This window comes from Vanellus vanellus (genome assembly GCF_965231255.1).
Source record: "Vanellus vanellus genome assembly, chromosome: Z".
Lineage (NCBI taxonomy): Eukaryota > Metazoa > Chordata > Aves > Charadriiformes > Charadriidae > Vanellus > Vanellus vanellus.
In genome coordinates, this window is record NC_138908.1 from 83,730,830 (window position 1) to 83,751,768 (window position 20,939).

General features: G+C 47.1%; 1 protein-coding gene across 1 annotated transcript in view; it reads left to right on the top strand.

Annotated features, from left to right (window-relative positions):
• The first annotated feature begins 380 nt into the window (after positions 1–380).
• SETBP1 (SET binding protein 1) overlaps positions 381–20,939 on the top strand; it is a 268,615-nt gene continuing 248,056 nt past the window's right edge. The window contains exons 1-2 of the mRNA XM_082497456.1: positions 381–1,248; positions 18,742–19,402. Of these exons, the coding sequence (XP_082353582.1) occupies positions 18,911–19,402 (492 nt within the window). The 5' untranslated portion in view covers positions 381–1,248; positions 18,742–18,910. The remainder of the gene's footprint in view (positions 1,249–18,741; positions 19,403–20,939) is intronic.

Genomic DNA, 20,939 nt, shown 5'->3' on the forward strand with positions numbered 1-20,939 from the left:
TTTTTTCTTCTCACCCCCCCCCCCCTCCGCCTCCCCTTTACCCTCCCTCGGCGCGGCCCGGCGCGGCGGGGGGAGCGGGCGGCCGCAGCCCCGCAGCCCGACGGAGCCCCGGCAGCAGCGCCGGCCCGCTCCGGAGACCAGAGACGGAATAAAGGGAACAGCTTCCTCGCCGCCAAAACAGACCTTTTCTCGTCGCGGGGCTTTGCTCTTTCTTTCTTTTCGTGGTGGTGTTTGGTTGTGTTTTTTTTTTTTTTTTTTCTCCCCCCCCCTCCCCCGTTTCTGTTTTTTTGTTTTTCTTTTTTTTTTTTTTTTTTTTTTTTTAAGAAAAAGAACTCCTCGCTGGGAAAAGCAAAACCGAAAACGCTTCCCCCCCCACACCTCGCCCCCCTTCAAAAGGCCCCCAAACAACCAACAACAACAAACAGGAAAAAAAAAAAAGGCTCCCCTCCAAGAAAAAAAAAAAAAAAAAAAAAAAAACAAGAAGGAAAAGAAAAGGAAAAGCGAGAGAACCAGAGAGACAGAGACAAGCTCCATCGATTTCAAATCCAGGATTTTATCCAGTGCATTGATTTTTTTTTCTTCTTTTTTTTTTTTTCGCTCTCCCCTTTTTTTTCCTCCTTCCCCCACTCCTCCTTTCTTTCACCCCCCACCACCCCCTCCTTCCCACCCCCCTTTTCCTTTCCATTTTATTTTGGATCCTGCTAAAATTAGCCGGGACTGCTCTGGGTGTTGCGTGTTAATTTGATTTACTCTGGGATTCCGGCTTCCAAGACGCCATTTTCCCCCTTTCTCGCTCTATCTCGCTCTATTTATCTATCTAGCTATCATTTATCTGCCGAGCTATCTATCCCTCTGTCTGTCCGTCCATCTCCCTCTCCCCGGGTGCCTTCCCTCCTCCTCCCCCCCCCCCCCCCCTCCCGCCCTCCTCCCTCTCCGCTCTGCGTGTGCTGCGCGGCCGTGCGCTCCCCTAATCTGACAGATGAACACCGCCATGGGTTTGCCGCAACACAAGCAAAAGCACCTTTGGGGGCTGTGGCGAGGGATTGAAACCGGGATCTAAAAGAGAAGAGACAAGAAGGGGGGAAATCCGAGGGAGGAGGAGGATAAGGAGGAGGAGGAGGAAGAAAGAAGAAGAAGAGGAAGCTTGCTAAGAAGCCCCCGCTGCCGTTTTGGGGATATGGGTTAGTAAAAAAAAAAAAAAAAAAAAAAAAAAAAAAGGCAACAAAAAACCTGAGCCATCGAGGAAAGGTCTGTCTTGATGAGCCGGATTGCAGGAGGGTCTTACCCCTCTCTCTTTCCCCTTCCCCCCCCCCCTCTTTTTCCCCCTCTGCATGCAAAAGTTAATGTCGTTTCCTTTTCTTCGTGTTGTGACTTTGCAATGGCGCGGAAAGGGCTTTATTTATTTGGGGGTGGGGGGAATATTTCTGTGCAATGCATGAGAGTCTCCCCTCTCCCCCTCCGACCCCTTCCCTCCCCAGGCTTTGTGGCTGGTGGGGGGGTGTGTATGTGTGTGGTTGGGGGCCGGGGGGGTAAAACCGTGCTGCTGGGAAGGGGTCGCAATTTTGGGGGGAGTTTGCATAATAGATTTACCCCTCCACACCCCTCTTTATTTCCCCCCAGCCCTTTGGTAGCCTGCATGTGTTTCCCCGATGGTGCCGGGGGTAGGTGGCAGCTATGCGTGTACGTGGGGAAAGGAGAGGGGGGGGAGGCCCCCCCCCCCCCCCCCCCCCCCGCTTCGTAAATTGCAGGTTAAGTGGAGCTAGAGAGCAACGTTGTAACCTTATGGGGATTTGTGTGTGTGTGTGTGTGTTTGGGGTGGGGGGTAGGTCCGCGGCGGTGCTCGGGGATGGCGGGGGGGGGGCTCCGGGGGGGGTGGGAGCGGGGCTGCCCCGGGGAGTCCACCGCGGCCCCGCGCTTGTTTTGACATTGAAAAGGACACGCAGCCCAGAAAAGCGGCAATTTGCAGGAGGAAAGAAGTGTTGGGGGGGGGGGGGAGGAAAGGTAGTGGTGATGGTGGGGGAGTAATTAGCAATGCGGGACTCCCCCCCCCCCCCCCCACTCCTCCTGCTCAGTGCCGAAGTGAAGCGCGTTAATAATGGTTATTAATAAGCCGCTGATTGCCGTCCCCGGGACCCCGGATTGCTCCCCCCTCCCCTCCCCCGCCCCCCCCCCCCCCCCCCCCCCACCGGGGTGGAAGTGGAGTTCAGCTTTGGGCGGTTTAAATATCGTCGATATTATCGGGAGGGTGTGTGTGTGTATGTTCGTATTGCGGGGTGTGTATGTGTGTGTGTGTGTGTGTGTTTAAAACGCAGCCTGCAGCCGGGGGGCGGCTATTGTCAACTCCAGCCCTGGCGCAAGGCTCCCTGCCCACCTCCGTGCACACACACACACTCCACACCGACACACAATCACACACACTCGCACACAGTCACACACTCACACCCCTTCCTCGCCGGGTCCCCCCGGCGGGCGGGGGGGGCAATCAGGTCACTCCGGCGAGGCGGGGGGCCCCCTCCCGCCCTTATTTCTCGGTGTGTGTGTGTGGTGTGTGTGGTGTGGGGAGGTGTGTGTGTGTGTGTGTGCGCGCATCACACCGCGCACCGGCGGTCCCCCGCGCTGCCTGCCCCTGCCTGTGTGTATTTATGTGTCTAAAAAAGCAGTTGAGAGAAGGATTTCCGATTCGTTTCCGCTTCAAATAAACGGCACTGATAATCTCGGGCCTGACGCCTGATGCTAAAAGGGCATTTCGCCGCCGGGAACCGGACTTGCGAGGTGGGGGGGGGGGAGGGGGAGAAGGGGGGGCCGAGGGGGACACTCGGTCCGGTCCCCGTCCGTCCCCACCCCCGGCAGGCAGGTCCCCCATCCCCGGGTGGGTTTGCAAGGGAAGATGCTGTGGGGCTTCCCCGCGGGGGGGGGGGGGGGGGGGGGAAGGAGGAGATGCAGTGGGGTTGGGGTGGGTGTGTTGTGCATGGGGAGGGGGTTGGGGAGGAGAAAGGGGCACTGCCCGCCCATCCCGGTGCCGTGGGGTGGTGGTGCCCCCACCCCGGGCTGGGGTGGGTGTGTGTGTGTGTGTGTGTGTGTGCGCGGGGTCGGTGTGTGCCGGAGCACAGCGAGCCGAGCTGGGCACTGGGAGGAGTCCGCCACAAGCAAATGGATGGAGGGAGGGAGGGGGTGGGAGGTAGAGGGGAGCCGGGCAGGGCTTCTCCCCCTGCAAGCAGAGGTGTTTCATTAGCCGCGGGCCCGCGGTGGCCCTGAGGGGGCCGGGTCGGGCCGGGGACGGGAGGGGGGGACACACCACACTACGACGGGGACCCGCCGCCTTGCCTTATATGTCCGTCTGTCAAACGGCAAAGGATGTGCGAGGCGAGCAAAGCGCTGAGCCTGCTAGTCCTCTGCTGTCAGGGAGAGCAATCTGATCCTTTTCGTATTGACAGGAGGATTTCAGGGGTAAAGGACTGCTGGCAAATCCAATCCCGTGTTGAATATTATGAACCCAAATGGGAACAATTATTGATCCGACAGCCCCTGCAGCCAGGACTAACTCGGTGCGGGCTCCAGTAATGATATAATCGCCTGTCTAACGTTAGGCAGCGATAGCACGAACCTGAGGAAACAAGTGTCTAAGACCTTTTATCATAGAGGGAGAAAAAAATGCCTATCAGGGGAAAAACATGCAAGTGGCTGTTTCGCACACACCTTCTTGTGCTTCCCCAGCCTTTGCTGAGATTGCTCCCCTCAGTCTGAACCGACTGCCACTCAGCAGAAACTTTTTTTCATCTTCGTTTGTTTTTTTGGCTGAAAGGAGAAAAAACCCTCCAAACAATATAGCTGTACTTTAATCTCCGCTCTTAGCTCGGAAGGGTTATGTAAAAGCAGGGGGAAACAAAAAAAAAAAAAAAAAGCAGAAACACTCAGTGAATGGAGACTTCTCTTCCATCTCGTATTGGCTTTGGCTTTTTTTTTTTTTTTAACTTCTCAGACTCAAAGTTTTAATTGAAACCAGAAATCTATTGAGAAGTAACCGAGCCAAGAAAACCTCTGTTTTCTCTGCAACTAGGGATGGGGAATAAATAATTTTTTGCTGATGTTATTTCAAGTTGTTTGAGCTCTTTGGTTCCGGCCAAAAAGCCCAGCATAGATTATTAACACATTATCATTTTAGGAGGATGCTCTCTCTGAAATGTAATAAAATGGTGTGTTAGGTTTGTGCAGAGCCATAAACGATGCTAGTTGTTGGCAAACAAAAGAAACAGTGGCCATGATTTATTATTAATAATAATCATAACTGAGCTATTTAGCTTGACTTGACATTTACTGGGTTTCTCTACTGAGGTTCCTCAGGATCATTTCCAATAATGTACTTTGATTAACTTGGGAACTGTTCTTTTTTAATAACTGATTTTGTCACATGCTTCATTAACTCAAGGAGCTAAACACTTATAAAGGCTCAACCATCATTTTTTGGCTTCGGTTGCCATTTAATCTCCTCTTCTGGTCTGTTTTGACCCATCCTTTGAGCTCCTTTTCCCCAGCACACACGTCTCTTAGGTGTAAGTGCCAGCTTACCAACAGGACTCTTGTTTTCCGTTACAAGATTTGGCTAATCCCAGTTTCAGTGACTTTTTTTGCCCTCTCAGTAGGGCTCAATTGCTCACACATAATCTTTCCCTTCTGTTTTCTTTCCCCTTTGGACAACACCCTCCAGGACTGAAAAACTCTTGCCTTGTGCTCAGAGACTTGCAATTACACAGCAATTTTGACTCTTGACCCAACTAGTAGCAAGAAAGGCTATTGTCTAATGAACCACGTAAAAACAGTTCTGGGATCCAGCAGATTGCTGTGATGGAAATGAAAGCTCTCCCAGTGAATTGATGACTGATTTGTTTAACCATATGCCTAGGTGGTCTTTCTTGCTCCCTGTTAACTACCCATCTCTGGAGTATCTGTGATCTGTGGGTCCGTGATGATGTTGAAAGGCAGCATTAATAACTGCCAAAATGTGCTCCGTGATGCAGTAGGGTCAACTGAATAGGATTTAAGCCATGTTCAGAAAATTCAGCATGTCATTTTTGCCTACCATGACATTCAGGCACGCAGGGTTTTGAGCATGTAAGTGCCGCAATTAAACATGCATTTGATGATGAGAGAAAGGCATCAAATATGTGCACGAAGGAAGAAAAAAAAAAAAAAAAAAAGGTGGTCAGATGAAACCCACAGTAAAATCTATCCTCATTGCTGGGAAGTCCGGGCACTAAATCCGAGATTTAGACCTAGTCCAAAGCCTAGGAAGAAAGATGAGAGTCTGTGGGAGAACTTTAGTGGAGAAGGTTCCCAGTGTTTTGCTGCAGGGCTCGTGGTTTCTACTGGGACTGGTTTTGCTGCTATTCTAGGTTCTGTTCTTGTTACTTTCTCTCTTTCCAACTTGATTGAAAAAAAAGTTTCCTTTCCTGTTTTTATTGTTGAGGAAATAAAATGACTCATCCTTTTAGAAAATTGTCATCTTGATTAAAGATGGGCTTTAAAACCCCTCAACTCCAGGTTTTAGCCAGGGGGGACAGTCAGATCTGAAAATGGTTTCCAAACTTTTGAGGTTGGGACTGCTTTGCCTTCTGATACAGGCATGAAATCAGCTTGCAAGAGCAAGCTGGTAGCGTAGTTGTTCCTGAGGTGCACTCAAACACTTACAGATGGTTTCTTTCTCCATATCTCAATGTGAAGGCTTCATTTGATGTGGCTTCATAATGGATTGCGTTTTCGGACCCGCTTAGAGGTCTGCTGGATGCTGGGAACAAGCACAGCTCCCCAACAGGCACCTGGATTCTGCAGTCACGTATAACTGGTGGTAGGGAGAGCAAAGCGAAGGGGATAAATATGTGGGGGCAAAGAAAAGGAAGGCAAAATAATTTCTTAAATTGAATAAAAGCAGTCAGAGAATAATGCAGCTTGTCTTTCAGAGCTGAGGAAATGTCTGAAGGAAGTAGGGGGTGGTAATTTCTGTTTATCAGCTCTTGAGAGGGAGCAGAGTTAGGGGCTATTTTGCCCTTTTGCAGTTGGATTTACTTTGCAGCACAGATTGTCCAAACACAATGATGAGCTTTTACTGTAAGCTGTGGGGCAGCTGGATGTGAAAAGCAATCTTCTGACATTATTTCATTTAGACTTTTGTTGTCTTTTATGAAATTGAAAATTTTGAAGAGTTCTCAGGTTAGTCATCTCTCTCTCTAAAAGGCCAAATCGAAACTCTAGACCTCAAACACCCCGAGGATTAGGAAGATTTGATCCAGGCTTGATTATGATCTTTACAGCTCTAGTTTACTTCCCAGTCTGGCTGGAGATCTTTGCAAGATCTCAGACCTCTCTATCTCTATGATCTTTGCCTGGCTGCCTGTCCACCGAACCCATGTGCCATCGCTAGAGTGGTGATGACCCTCGTGACTTCAGATGTGAAGGGGAAAGTGATGGGGCTGAAACACAGGTGACAAAACAGGAAGGTGGACAGAGAAGTACTCTGGGAATACAGCCACTGGTGTTGCTCACAGATCCCAAGGTCAGGTTTACTCTTGCTTATGAGTAGGGGCAGTGGTGTGGCTTGTGTATGTGTCCATCCAGTGCTGGGGTCTTGCAGGGAAAAAAAAGGAGTTGCGCTAATGGTAAGGATGAGGTTGACTTGTCGTCCCTATGTAGAGCTCATGAGTCTGATGCACTTTTTTGAAAGCAAGCTCAATGCGTGCAAAAGCCATGCAGGAGGAGACCAATTTCCATGCAAACACGAGGTCAGAAGGTGATGGCAAGGCTCTGACCTGCCCCGGTGAATACCAGAGCACAGCCTGGCCCAAGGCTTGGCTCTGCAGCGCGTGATATATTGGGATGCAAATGCCCAGCAGAGTGGGGTGCTGGGGTGGTGGCTAAAGGCTGTTGTGGAGGCGACTTATTTAGCTTCTCACTGCCTCTGAAGGAGTGAATTCCTGTTTCTGTAACAGTCCTGGGAAGTTAAGGGCTGTATGAATGTGGCAGTGATGAAAGCAAAGTTTCCTCTACTGTAGTACAGTATCTCCCGTAATAGTACTTGGGAAAGCTGTTCAGAAGAATGTGTGGTAGGCAAGCATGGGGTAACCCAGGACTCACTTAAATACCTCAAAATTAGAGATGGGTTAAAGATCGGAAGCCTGAGGTTTTATGTTACTTTGAAATTTTTGTTAGCCTTAACCTTTAAAACTGAGAGATATATATGTATACAATGAATCATTCTGCTTCTGTCCCAGTATTTTAGCAGATGGGGAAGTTGGTTTTAAGATGGAAGGGAGAAAATGATGATACTCAAATCAGAGGTCAAGCTGCAAAGCGTTACAGGCATGTCTTTCCTCCGTATGAATCCACATATTCTGAATATCCTACCGATGTGATTTCTAAGACTTGGACACTGGCCTAACTTCACTGTGTGTTTCCAGACCCAGCGTATTCTGGAGTGATGCTGTGATCCATGCCTACTTCTCCTCGAGTCTTGCTAAATTTTTGGCTTTGGAGAATGCAGTGGGGTTTCCACTGAAACTCCTCTGAAATCCTATTAGTTTGCTAGACAAGGAAATCCTTCCTGTACTTTTCTGTAGTTTTTTTCTTTTTCTTTCTTTTTTTTTTTCCCCTTTTTTTTTTTCTCCAAAGCCTTCCTATAGAGCTCTATAGTGGGGATTCAATAGAATTCTGTACAGGGGAATAATTCTCTACTGAATTCTTCAACTCTTTCAGAAGGGATCAGAGACATGAAGCTTAACTGGGGGAGTTTAGTAAGTGTTTGAACAGGATTGTATACTTGCAAAGTATTATAGCAGGCATCTGGGCGAACTGTTATTATACATGCCCATTATTCCTAGGGTTGCAAAACAGTTTTAAATATTAACCCATATATTCACATCCTTGTAACTTCCATAAACCTTCACCAAATGGGCTGAAAAATGTCATGTTTTCTCTTTGCTTGATGGCAATTTTTTTCCTGAAAGGTTGAGTACATTCTCTCCAGCTGTCAGTTGTTCCCTTTTTTCCCCAATTTATTCCGAAAAAGTGAGGGTGAGGGAAGAAAAGGAAACATTTTTTCCCTTTTAAATTATTCTAACCACATGCTTTTAAACAGGGCAGCAGTCTAACCTGCTGGACTTTGAGCTGATAAATTGATATAAACATAGGATTTGTTGAAGGCCTCTGCCTTCTTTTGGTGTTTGAGTGGGACAAAAACAAATGGAGGTCATGGTTTTTGATGCTGTGACAAATTAAAAGTATCATTGTCCTAAAGTCAATGGAGATTGTACAGTGTGTTGGCTTAAAGAGAGAGGCACTGTCCCTACAAGTCCTGCTGGACAAGTATCATAAATGGCACTTGCTACAGTTGTTGGTTTATATCAGATCCCGGTTCTGTGCCGTAGGAGGTAGTCACAGAAACACAGGTCCTGCTCCTGCCTCCTTTTATCACAGTTGAAGACACATCTGCTCTTAAAACATGCTGCCTTTTAAGTGTGGCTTTCAGGCCAGAACATTTTCTTCAGGCTTAGCTCAGTGAACAGACCTCCCAGGGACCTTGAGGAAAACCTCTGAAAAAAATAGAGTGAGCAACAATTAAAATCATATTAAGCTGCAGTGGAGCCCTATTCAAACCTGCATCCATGTCCAGATAGGGAGCAGTGGTATGGATGCCTCAGCTCAGTGGTCTCTTAACCCATTGGAGCCCACAGGTCAAACTTTGTTTGGTTGGGACCTAAGTGAAGGACTCAGATTAGGAGACAGAGAACTATGTGTCATCAATAGAGAGGGGCCACCCATGACTAACTTGACCTTGTATTCCCTTAAGTTCTGACCCCATAGAATCATAAAATAATTTGGATTGGAAGGGACCTTTAAAGGTCATCTAGTTCAACCTCCTCTGCAATGACCAGGGACATCTTCAACTAGATCAGGTTGCTCAGAGCTCCGTCCAACCTGACCTTGAATGCTTCCAGGGATGGGGCAACTCCCACCTCTCTGGGCAACCTGGGCCAGTGTCTCACCACCCTCACAGTAAAGAATTTCTTCCTTATATCTAGTCTAAATCTCCCTTCTTTTAGTTAAAAGCCATTACCCCTTGTCGTATTGCAACAGGCCTTGCTAAAAAGTTTGTCACCATCTTTCCTACAGGAAAAGTACTTCAAGTACTAAAAGGCCTCAATAAGGTCTTCCCCGAGCCTTCTCTTCTCCGGGCTGAACAGCCCCAACTCTTTCAGTCTGTCTTTGTAAGAGAGGTGTTCCTCACCTCTGATCATCTTTGTGTCCCTCCTCTGGACTTGCTCCAACAGGTCCATGTCCTTCTTATGTTGGAGTCTCCAGAGCTGGATGCAGCACTGCAGGTGGGGTCTCATAAGAGTGGAACAGAGGGGCAGAATCCCCTCCCTCAACCTGCTGGCCACAGCATCTGACCTTCAACATCCTCCTGAAGTCAGTGGCATTACAAGGGAATAACAATCCAAAGTCCTGGTCCTGCTTGAGCAGGGGTTTGAGTCGTGAACCTGGTGCTTCTGATCCTATTTGCCACCTTGGAGAGAGTTCGATGTGTGCAGTGCCGCAGAAAGAGCGCAATGAAGTAGTTCAGCTGGAGAGGCCTTTCGGTCGTGCAGGTACTCAGCAGGCTCTTATCTCCTGTCTGACTCAACTTCTCCCAGCACTTCTGTAACCGCTTCCTCTTCAGCCTCATTAGAGGCAAAGCTACTCCTTTCCTTTGCCCATTGCAGCTGTCAGTTATCTTGCCTTTATCCCTGGCCTCGGGTCTTCCCACCGGCATGCTCCTGACTAATGTTTATACCTCTTGATGTCTCTGTCCTGGCACCGTGAGCTGCTCTTTGCCCTGTGCGCATCCAGTTGCATCCACTTGTGTCCTGAGCTGCTTTTGCCACCTGCTATTTCTGATGCGATCCAGGAGGCTTGAAGGATATCTCTTGTTTTGCTGACCCAGCCATCCTCTCCTCCCTCACAGCTGAAAGACTGATACATTCTGCAACGCAAACAGTCTCAACGTCTCTTCCTCTAAATACCCCAAATTATTGCTCTTCTTCTTGCATGCATGCCCTTCATATGCCCTATTTTCCCACCGTCCCCCCTTGGTGCTGGGGATGCTTGGTACGTTATCTAGCACCAGGCAAGTCACCACTGCTTACTCAGCATGGAAACACGCAGTGCAGGCCTGCATGGACAAAATCCAACCTCTCTTATTCCTCGTCTCATTTGAAGCATGCAGAACTGAGTAATATGGGATGTGTTGTTTGTACAGCCTCTAGACTGGGCACAGGATACATCCTGGACCGAAGCCTTTTTGGTCCTCCTTGTGCCATCACTTGCGGCTCTGAGGAATGGATACTGAGCCAAGACCTGGTGCATTCCCTATCAGATGTGTTGTTTTATTTTATTTATTTCTTTGTTTTTCCTGAAGGGAGGGAAAGCTGGTGTATTTGGCACTTGTGCAAGTGAAAATGAAATAATGGAGGCGGGGGAAAAAAAAAAAGAAAAGGAGGAAGGAGGAGTCCCGTGGCAGCAGCAGTAAATAGAAACAAACCTCTCGTTAATGATTTATATAAAGAAATCATTTTCCACACATTTCAGGGTGCAGAGGGAAATGTTTGATCAGAGGGACAAGGAGAGATTATTGCCCTACCACGACGGTGTTAGAAGGAGGCTACTGTGTCTGATGGCAGCTCTCCAAGAGCGGAGTCGATCTAGGAAAGTTTGGTAACACAGATGATGGAATTGTGCAGGCTTTTGCTTTCTGTGGCTGGTCTCTGTGCCAATAACCTTTCCCTAAATACCCATAAAACTTTCCATTTGTAGCCTGGAGTGGCTGCCACTACCTCCAGGATGGTGCGCTTGGCAAGGGCTGGCTAGAACAGAGTAAGCATTTCAAGTCCCCTTCTTGTGCATGTTGACGCTTTTCCCCAGAGTTTTATAGCTGTTGTTCACGGAATAAGTTTTATCCTCGTAGTGGCACACACTGCTGCACCCGTGGCTACTCTTTTGGACCATCTCAGGAGTAATTTTTGATTATACATCATGCTGAGAGTGATGATGCTTGGTCTGGGAGCTCAGCAACTTGGTGTTCACCTGACATAGGCAAAATCTCCTGGCTTGGTTCTCTGTGTTGTAATGAGCTGGAGCACAGTTGGCATCTCATTCTGTTTTCTAGTGTCCCAGAGGCCTAATCTTCACAAAGGTGATGGGTAAAAATGACACACCGGCTCCTGATGTCTTCGGGATCAAACACTATTTCTTGATTCAGAGGTGTAAATCCAGTGAACCGAGCCCAGCTTTGGAGCAGTCTTGCAGCAGCATTTGTCTCAGAGGGCACAAGTGGGAGGAGGGTGGTCCTTAGGTTGGTCCTTCCGAGACCAGAAGTCAGCATGAGGAGGTGGTTACAGGTCTGATGGCTTTACTCCCTTCCCTGACACCCAGATACAGCTTCAGGTTGTGAGTGAGCAGATTTATAAAACCTTGGCACAGTTCTTGGGCATGAGCTTGTAAAAGTCGTTGGGCAACATGATGGGCATCTCTCCTCCTACCGCAGATGGGTGCTTTGCTACACTGGCTGTTGCCACAGCTGTACCTTGGGCAGTATTGCTTTTATGGGCCTCGTGATTTATGGCCATGTCAGTTGTTTAATCATTCAGTTGGCCCTCCCTTCAGCGCTGTACGATAGTTAGTTACTTACATAGAAAGGTGACTATCTGATCTAATTATGGAGTCTCAAACCTAATTATGGAGTCAAATATGATTCCATAATCTACTCTTAATGTTGAGAAGACAGATACACATGTGTGTAATGTGCATACTTACATGCCTCTGTAATTATGGATACGCTTGGGCTCTCATTTATTTCTGTCTCTTTATCTTGGGGTGGACGCTTGCAGGCTCTTCTGGCTGTGAGAGATTTTTGGGTTGTCTTGTCTTTTCCCCTCCAGTGTGGCTTTTCCTGGCTCCCTTTGTCGGGCTCGGGCACGCTGAGGCAGAGCCATCAGTCAGCATTACTCAGGCACGCTGGCGGAGGTGCAGAGGGCTGGTAGCACTTGGACCCAGGGCAAGCCAATGGAAATGAGTGAAGATTACATTTCTGTTGTTCTGGTAACTGCCATTAATCCTTGTTCCTTGTTTTCATGTGGATAGACCACACCTAGGAGAGCTTGCATCCCTTCCCTTCGGAGAAAGCCCTCACATAACCCATGCAAAATCAGAGGCAGAGGTGGAAGGACTGGAACAAAAGCAGTGTTGGAAGCAAGGGGACCACACGGAGAGGAACCACCTTTCTTCTGTGTAACCCCCTGTGCATCTAACTTAGCCTATCAATGAATCACATGCCATAGTTAATTAGTTATTTTTGTAGATAATCTGTGGATTACAGGCATTCACATATGGTCATTCTACTAGCAATTATCAGTTGAAGATCTCATACTGTATCTGTTGTATACCCACATCTGTTTTATACATGCCTATATCTGGATGTATCTTATAGATGGGAATTTTAGCAGTGTGTTTAAAATTGTCATGCAGTAGAGAGACCAATTTGCCCTGCACTGGAGATAGAGACCAAAAAAAATACATCACAGAAGCACAGAACATCTGAGGTTGGAAGGACCTCTGGAGATTGTCCAGTCCACCACGCTGCTCAGCACAGGGCCACCTAGGGCAGGGTGCTCAGGGCTGTGACTGGTCAGGATCTGGACATCACCAGGCATTCTCTGATTCTTTATTAAGAGATGACGTTAATTTGTTTTACTTGGAGGGGAGGTCCTTCTGCCTTGTTTCTGTCCTGATTGATGCAAGGCAGGTGAAGGGGAGAGGGTGTTTCCTATGGGATCTATAGTGTCGATGGAAAATAGCTATCACAGTCATTTTTCCAGCTCCTTGCCAAAGCTGGATTGTTCTTTCAGAGTATCACGGCCACAGGAAGTAATGAAGGCTGTGGTCCAAAGATACGATAAATCTAGCTCCAGGGCTCTGAGCAGTAGATTAAATACACTACTGGTGCATGACACTGATCCAGTATAAACTCATTCTCCTGGTTCAAATTTCTTAAAAAAATTTTGCAGTGACTTAATTTTTTCCCAACAAGCTTCATATTGCATCATACTGTGTCACTTGTCTGCACCACGCTGGCTTTATGGCTCACAAGTTTTACCCATCCTTTGGAACTGTTTTTAAGTTGGCATGAAGAAAGACTTAACCCCCATCTTGTATGCTCTGGTCCATTCGGTAAAAGTATGATCAGATGCCTGTTCCTGATCTGCATCAAACTTGTGCTGCTGGTAATCTGGCAGTGCATGGACCAGGACCACAACCACTCTTGAAATTCATAGGTTTTTTTTGTAAAGCAATAATGAAGAAATAGGTTGAGGCTTTTTTTTTTTTTTTTTTTTTTTTTGGTGTGTATTCCTAACGTGGGTTATCTGAGTTCAGCACAGCTTGCTGCATGCCAGGCTGTTGGGTTTTTATGTCCCATGATAGATTCTGAAGTTTCACTGACACTTCTTATAAAAGCCGGTTTCTGACCAAAACTTTCCCTCGGGTGTAATGTGGGTTGTCCATTGGCTTCTGCCCCAGAGGCAGTTGCATTTCAGCGGTGGCATATATAATCGAGGAAGCAACCCGGGAGTCTTTGGAGTGAAAGGTGATAGCTCATCATTAAATATTGCTGTATAGTCTCCAGTGCTTTGTGGTGAATGGTTTTGAAAAGACGGAGTGTAAAGAGGTTTCCAGGATTTCTGATATTTTGCAGAGATTAGGGATTTAACTGTGTGTCACATGAGAGAATGTGAAATCCAAAGGCAACATGACAGATGTGGGGTTCAAGAAGATGTGGGTTCCACTTCACATTCACAGCAACACTCTCAGACTTGTGCCTCCGTTTACCCCCACTTGAACCCATCCAATAGAAAATTTTTTTCTTTTTCATTTTAAGGCATTTTGGACTCTATGGGTGAAATGAATGCAGTCTCAGTCACAGTCATGGCTGGGAGTAGTGTACTATGGGATTTAGACATCATCTCCTAATATTGCTCCAAGCTCTCTGCTGATGTTCCTGGTGCTTGAGCAAATCACGCGGCGGGACAAACGCTGGGCAGCTGAACCTGGCTGGCTCGTGTTTGTCTAATCAGCGTTTGCTTGTTGCTGATGTGGTTGCTCCTGCACATAGGGCAAAAGCCGTGCCAAGTATTATGTCCACGTTCATTTAATAGAATAATAGAATCATAGAATGGTTTAGGTTGGAAAAGACCTACCTTGAAGATCATCGAGTTCCAACCCCCCTGCCAGAGACAGGGACACCTCCCACCAGACCAGGTTGCCCAAGGCCATGTCCAGCCTGGCCTTGAACACCTCCAGGGATGGGGCCTCAACAACCTCTCTGGGCAACCCGTTCCAGTGCCTCACCACCCTCACAGTGAAAAACTTCTTCCTAATGTTCAATCTGAACCTTCCATCTTCCAGTTTAAACCCATTCCCCCTCGTCCTATCGCTACATGCCCTAGTAAAAAGTCCTTCCCCAGATCTCCTGTAGGCCCCCTTTAGGGACTGGAAGGCCGCAATAAGATCTCACCAGAGCCTTCTCTTCTCCAGGCTGAACAGCCCAAACTCTTTCAGCCTCTCCTCATAGGAGAGGTGCTCCAGCCCTCGGATCATCCTCGTGGCTCTCCTCTGGACACACTTCAGCAGGTCCATGTCGTTCTTTTGTTGGGGACTACAGAGCTGGATGCAGTACTACATTTCATGGAGAATCCCAAATAGGTGGATTTCTCCCCCCTACCATGGGCTCTCAACTCCATTTTTGTCATCAGAAAATTTTCAGTTTACTCGCTTTATAGCCCTGGCTTCTGAATACTTGAGTGGTTGCCTGAGGCAGGAGAAGGGAGCTTATTCAGAGCCCTTAATGGGAGATACCTAGTACCACCCAAAGGGAGGTCTTGTATGTCAGGCCTTTGCCTCCAGAAGTGTTTGAGGTACCCAGAGGAGCTGATAGGAGATGTGTGAGCAGCCGTAGCAAGGCTGAGCACACAGGCATTTGATTATTTCTCAGTACTTATCAGCGGAAGCGTGAATCTCTCCCTAATTAAGATCTAATGCCAACTTCTGTGAAATTTGTTGTCATTCACCTGTGAATTTTCCTCCTCAAATTTGACTTGGCTGCAGGAAGCTTGCTAGCAGTAACACTTTCCTCCAGGAGCTTAATTTGGGTGGTAAAACTCTTCTGTAGTTTCTTATTGAATGGGACTTGATGCTGGCGAGCCTCAGAGGCCTGGAAGGGCAGTTTGGGTGAGCACTTAAAGTCTAGACAGCCCCTATCTCTTGAGTGTTTAAAATAGAGCTAGAGGTGTCCTGGAAAATCCGCTTCCTCCCTAGATTTCCAGATCTGCACATTGCCAGCTAAGGCAGAAGAGTTGCTGGAGGAAAAGCGTTCATTGCTGTCCCTTCAGCGCTTCTGCTTAAAGGCAGCCTGGAGAGGGGAGGTGGGGAGGATTCCAATAGAGGTTACACGTTCAGAAGCCTGAAGTGAGGTTTCCTAATTAGTCAAAGCACAGGTAGCCTGCCCAAACAAGAAAGACAAGTATAATGTCCCTGCACCCAAGTCATTTAACTATTAACCCTGGAGGAGAGTAAGGAGATACCTAAAACAATGACCCAGTTAATTCTGCGTGGCGTTTGAGCGCAGGGTTATTTGTTGCTACCTGCGGGTCTGGTGATATCATCATCTACAGGCTCTCAGCAGAACAGGAGGCCAATGTTTTTAAGTGGGATTTTAAGGTGGATTTGGTGTGAACTCACCTGACACTGGTGTAAGGCAATGACTTTATTCATCTGTTGCTTGTTTCTACTGACCCGGAGGCACACAGCCAAGCAGGGAGTGAGCATTTGGGCATCATGACCCAGAGCTTGGTCTAAGGCCCACAACGAGAATTTGGAGCAGACGCTTGGCTTTACATTCACCCTCCATAAAACATTACCCGATGAATCAAAACCTGAAAGACCCTTCCTAGCTCAGAGCCATGAGTTTTATTTCAGGTCCTATTCAGCGTAGGGTTCATTACACCAATGGCTGTGGTCCCTTCAATGCACCATTGGTGGTCGTGGACTTATCCTGCTGCCCTGCCTGCTGAGCTAGATGCTGTCTGCCAGAAGCTTTCTCTTTTTTACCAGCATCGAGAGAGGTTAAAAGCCTGTGGGCGGAGGCCAGCACAGAGTGCCCATTGTACATGCGTGCATACCAGAGCAGTAACTCCCTGGAATGCTGCACCACCAAGCTTTTACCACCTTGTGTTTGTGTTGCAGCCCAGGAGTGTGTGTACATTGCGTCCCTCTCCAAGGAGATTAACAATGCGAAATGGCAGATAAATAGGACGGCCTTTTTTTTTTTTTTTTTTTTTTTTTTTTTGATTCCACCGGTTGGAAGAGGAAGGTAACCCTGACTCCCATCACCTCCGTAGGCACAAAGGAGAGGCAAGGTGCAAGGTCGGTCAATTAGGTGGAGCAGCTCCTTGCAACTGGGTGGCTTTAATGTACTAATTGCGTTAGTAATTAGCAACTACCACATGGTAAACACTTGGGTTCAAAACTATGTAAGGGCATTAACTAACCCACCCTACAATGGGTTTGAATGAGGTAAGCGTTATCCTTGTTTCACAGGTGGTGAAATGGAGAGACTTGCTGACCGCAGGGGTGAGTCAGGGTAGGCGTGCAGGAGACCTTGGGTCTGTTAGTTCTTCAAGATCACCTTAAATGAGACCAGTGACAGCAGCTCTGCGAAATGAGTCTCCTCCCTGTTGCCAGAAGATGTGCAACTTAAGCATAAGTGGTTTTATGATGTACTTCTATCTACTATGAGCTGCAGAAACCACCTCTAAGGCTAGATGGCAGATCAGGCTCCATGATAGTTCTTCCTTTTTCTTTTTTTTTTTTTTTCTCTCTCTCTCCCCTGCTTGGGCTGTCAGCTTGTGCTATTTATGGGAACTTTATTTGAATTTGTGTCTGCTGGGACCTGGGTGGAGGTCACCCAATGATTTCATGGAGCTCTTGGATGCTTAGGATTTTCCATTAGTAGCCATATGTGCCAGGGTCAGAGAATTGACTTATGGCCATAGTCCAGTCGAAATGTGAATATATAACTAATAAAAGGTGTTTCTTGGGTTTTTTTTTTTTTTTTTTTTGAAATTTAAACTCATGCAAGGTATTTTTAAAAGGCATAAAGAAGCCAGTGTAACAAGGGCATGTGATTTTTCTTGGTGAGCTGTGCCTTAGAGTAGTCTATGATGATGCTGTTACGATTTAGCGATTGGTAGCAAGATCATTTTTGTTTCTCCTTTATGGTTTATTGCTGCTAACAATGTCCTGGGAAATCCCTGGCTGTGTTCAGGTCTTGCTTGCAGTTGGTCGAGGGGTGGGGTTTGGCAGTGTGGCAGAGCTAATCTACTGCTGAAAGAGTAGGTCTGCACCCCCAGCACCTACTCCTGGCAGTGTCTTCTTATTTCCCTCTCCGTATGCCAGAAGTGATACTCCTCTGACCCACCAGGGAGCTATTTGTTCTAAAGTAGCAGAAAATATCTTTGTTTCTCTCCAAGATAATCTTCTGCTAATTTTGTAGCCTGAACTATCTTGCCACGATGAGTGGGGTGGGATGCCTATACGGGGGATTTAGGGCAGGTGTATGAAAGCACCTCAACACCTTTAAAAACACCCTATGTGTACATTTATGTATGTTTTTTTTAACTAAATGTCTGGTATTTGGCTTAGCCTTTCTATTTCATTGGGTCATACATCTTTTGCCTCAATTGAACATTCACAGATTCTCCCATTGACTTTGGCTGAGACTTTCTAAGCTACCGAGTATGAGTGCTTCCATCTCAAAGGGTTCAACCTGCGATGTTTTAAAGAAAGCCCGCATTTGAAAGGATGAGAGCACAGTCTTTGCTTCAGTCAGCCCAAACCTTTGCCACAGAGCAGTGGTACCCAAGGGCACAAGGAACTCTGGGAAACACTGAGTTTAGCTTTACTCCATCATCCTCAGTAGTCCAGTCCCTGATATGCCCTGCAATAGACCCAGGTGGATCCTCCTGCACTTCCAGCGTCTCAGGGAACATCTTGGGCTGCAGGCAGTGTGTGCGTGGCCCAGTGCGTAACGAATAATTCATGCAAAGTAGAATTCCCCCCTAGAATAACTGGCAGCCGAAGGCATCTCTCTTTCACCTGGTAAGTGGGCAAATAGGGAGTTTGAAACTCTTCTGCCTAATCCATAGGGAAACACTGTGCTTTCTGTGCTCTGATCACTGGTTATTGTTTAACTTGAGGCAAGCAAGCCTCTGTCTCTGTTTCCCCACCCCTCTACACATCCCTGTGACAGCGAGCACTTTGAAATAACGAGGAGGTTCATGGGCGTGGAGAGCTGGTTACCCCCTCCTTTATATCCCAAGTCCAGAGTTGAAGGCATTTGCATTTATACACCTTTTTGTTGTTTTTTTTTTAATATATTCATTTTCATCAATTTAGCAATACATGTGGCTATCGTTCCTTGCTTTACAGTACCAGTTCCAGCCCTCAGAAATGCCAGCCAGCCTTGGTTCCCATTTTGCTTCAAGGAAGGCCCTTGAGATGCTGAAGGGGAAGCCCAAGCATGCCCCATTTCAGTCATCTCCACATTCGCAGTTGCTACGTGCATGCATGCTAACTTCCTTTTTTTCTTCTCCTTTCTCTTGACAGTGGCAGACTTGGTGTCTTCTGAGCTCCTTGCAGCCTCTGGGCGATCGGCACTTTGAATTTGGCGGACAGTTACCATTTATTTCCTGGGATTGTACCTGCCCTTGCTCTCCTCATCCCTTGCCGTGCTCCCCTTCCCTCTGATAAAACTCCAGGGCGTTGCGGTATTGCTATGGAGCCCAGGGAGACTTTGGGCAGCTCCCGGCAAAGGGGGGGTGAGGCAGACTTTCTGCCAGCTGCCATCACCTCCACGAAGCCTCCGCCTGCCTCCAGCTGTGCAGGGGAGACGATGCTACCTGCAGCGGGCTCGGGGAAAGGGATCCCGGTGAGCGGTGAGAGGCTGGAGCCCGAGGAAGAGGATGAGCTGGGTTCTGGGAGGGACGTGGATTCCACTTCCAATGCCGACAGCGAGAAATGGGTGGCGGGAGATGGCCTGGAGGAGCAGGAATTTTCCATCAAGGAGGCTAACTTCACAGAGGGGAGTTTAAAACTAAAGATCCAGACCACCAAGAGAGCTAAGAAGCCCCCAAAGAACTTGGAGAACTATATTTGCCCTCCCGAGATCAAAATCACCATCAAGCAATCTGGGGAGCAGAAGCTTTCCAGAGCTGGGAAAAATAGCAAAGCAGCTAAAGAGGAGGATAGATCACACTCCAAAAAGAAGGTAAGTCCTGTTTTTTCTCATATTTCCCCTTTCTCCTGAAAGCAGAGGCAGAGGGTAGGATTAAACCTGCTCAAACGTTTTGTGTCTGAGGCATAACCTTTGCAAGGTTTGCAAAGCCCCGTTTGGCTGCGGAGAAGGTAATACAGAGCAGGTTACCGTCCTGCACTGCCACGTACACTGCGGGGATGATTTTGACCTACCCTTCAGATGAACCAATTCGGAAGGGATCAAAAGTTCAGCCAGGCCTCTTCTATTTTTGTGCGCAATTGAGATTTAAGATTAATCATTACATGAGTGATAAATGAAGGAGCCCACTTCCAAACTGCTTTGTGTCTAGGTGCTAATGCTCGAGCCTTTTGGCATTTAAAGCTTTCAACTACATTTTTAAAATACAGGTATGTGCACAGTGAACAATTGAATCCATTCCTGTACACTGGGCGAAGGGCTCCATTATTCTTGATTACAGCATTGTGCTAGCAACACTATAGTTATGCTTCAGAAAATACTTCCATTATAAGTCTCATTTTCTTCTGGATGCGTATCATTTTCTTGAAATATCCTTCTGGAGAGAATTTTTCGGTACTTTAAGTTTGGGTAAAAATTGATCTTTTTATTTTTTCATTTAGTCAAGGAGAGGAAGAGGGAGGGGAAAAGAAAGAAAATCCTTTCTTTGTATGAGCTGTTTTTGGGACCACTCTTGTTTTGCTGTTGGCTTGATTTTTATTTTTTTTTTCCAGTAATGTCCCCTACACTTAGTCTTTAGAACAAATTTAGTTCAAGTGTTTTAAGCAGCACTGGTGAGGGGAGGGACACCTGGTGATTACTCATGTTATTTTGGGTGTAGTGGTGTTTTCTGTCCTAGGTGTTGGACAAAGGAGCTTTGGTTGGGTTGAGGCTTTATCACAGTACAAATACTTCACCTCTTAGTAACACATGGGCATCATTGTAAGTTCAGACAAGAATCCAGATTTGATGAAAGACTGATGAGTATATCCAAAACCTGGACAAATTCATCTGGGATGTAGGTGTCAACTGATTAGAGCTCAGGGTATGACTTGGCTTTCCTGCTCATGCAGGTTGTGTACTTCACTGTGCAGAAGGTCCGCATTTCTCCCATACTGTATACACTTGATGAATGCTCACAGGGCTACCTGAAGCCTTGAAGAGGCTAATTGCCAACTGCTCTCCCTGGAGACAGTCTCCTCAGCAGACTGACTTAGACCAAAATTCTGATAACTCTAAATCACTTTTTGAAACATCAACATTTCCCATTGACTCAAGGCAGAGCCCAGGGGGATTAACATTGCTCACTCTGAGAGCACTTGTCTTAGAAGATGAACTTGGAAAAAAAACCCGAAAATCAAGGTGATTTTTTTTCTTAGGATCCTACTAAATGGCATATTCTATGTACATGAAAGAAGCAGTGCTTTTTAACACAGCAGAGGTTTGGCCCTATAATAGACTGAGAAGAGATTTTTCCCACCTATTGAGAAGGATGGGCTGTCATCTTAGCACTGAGCAATGTCTTATTTCCACT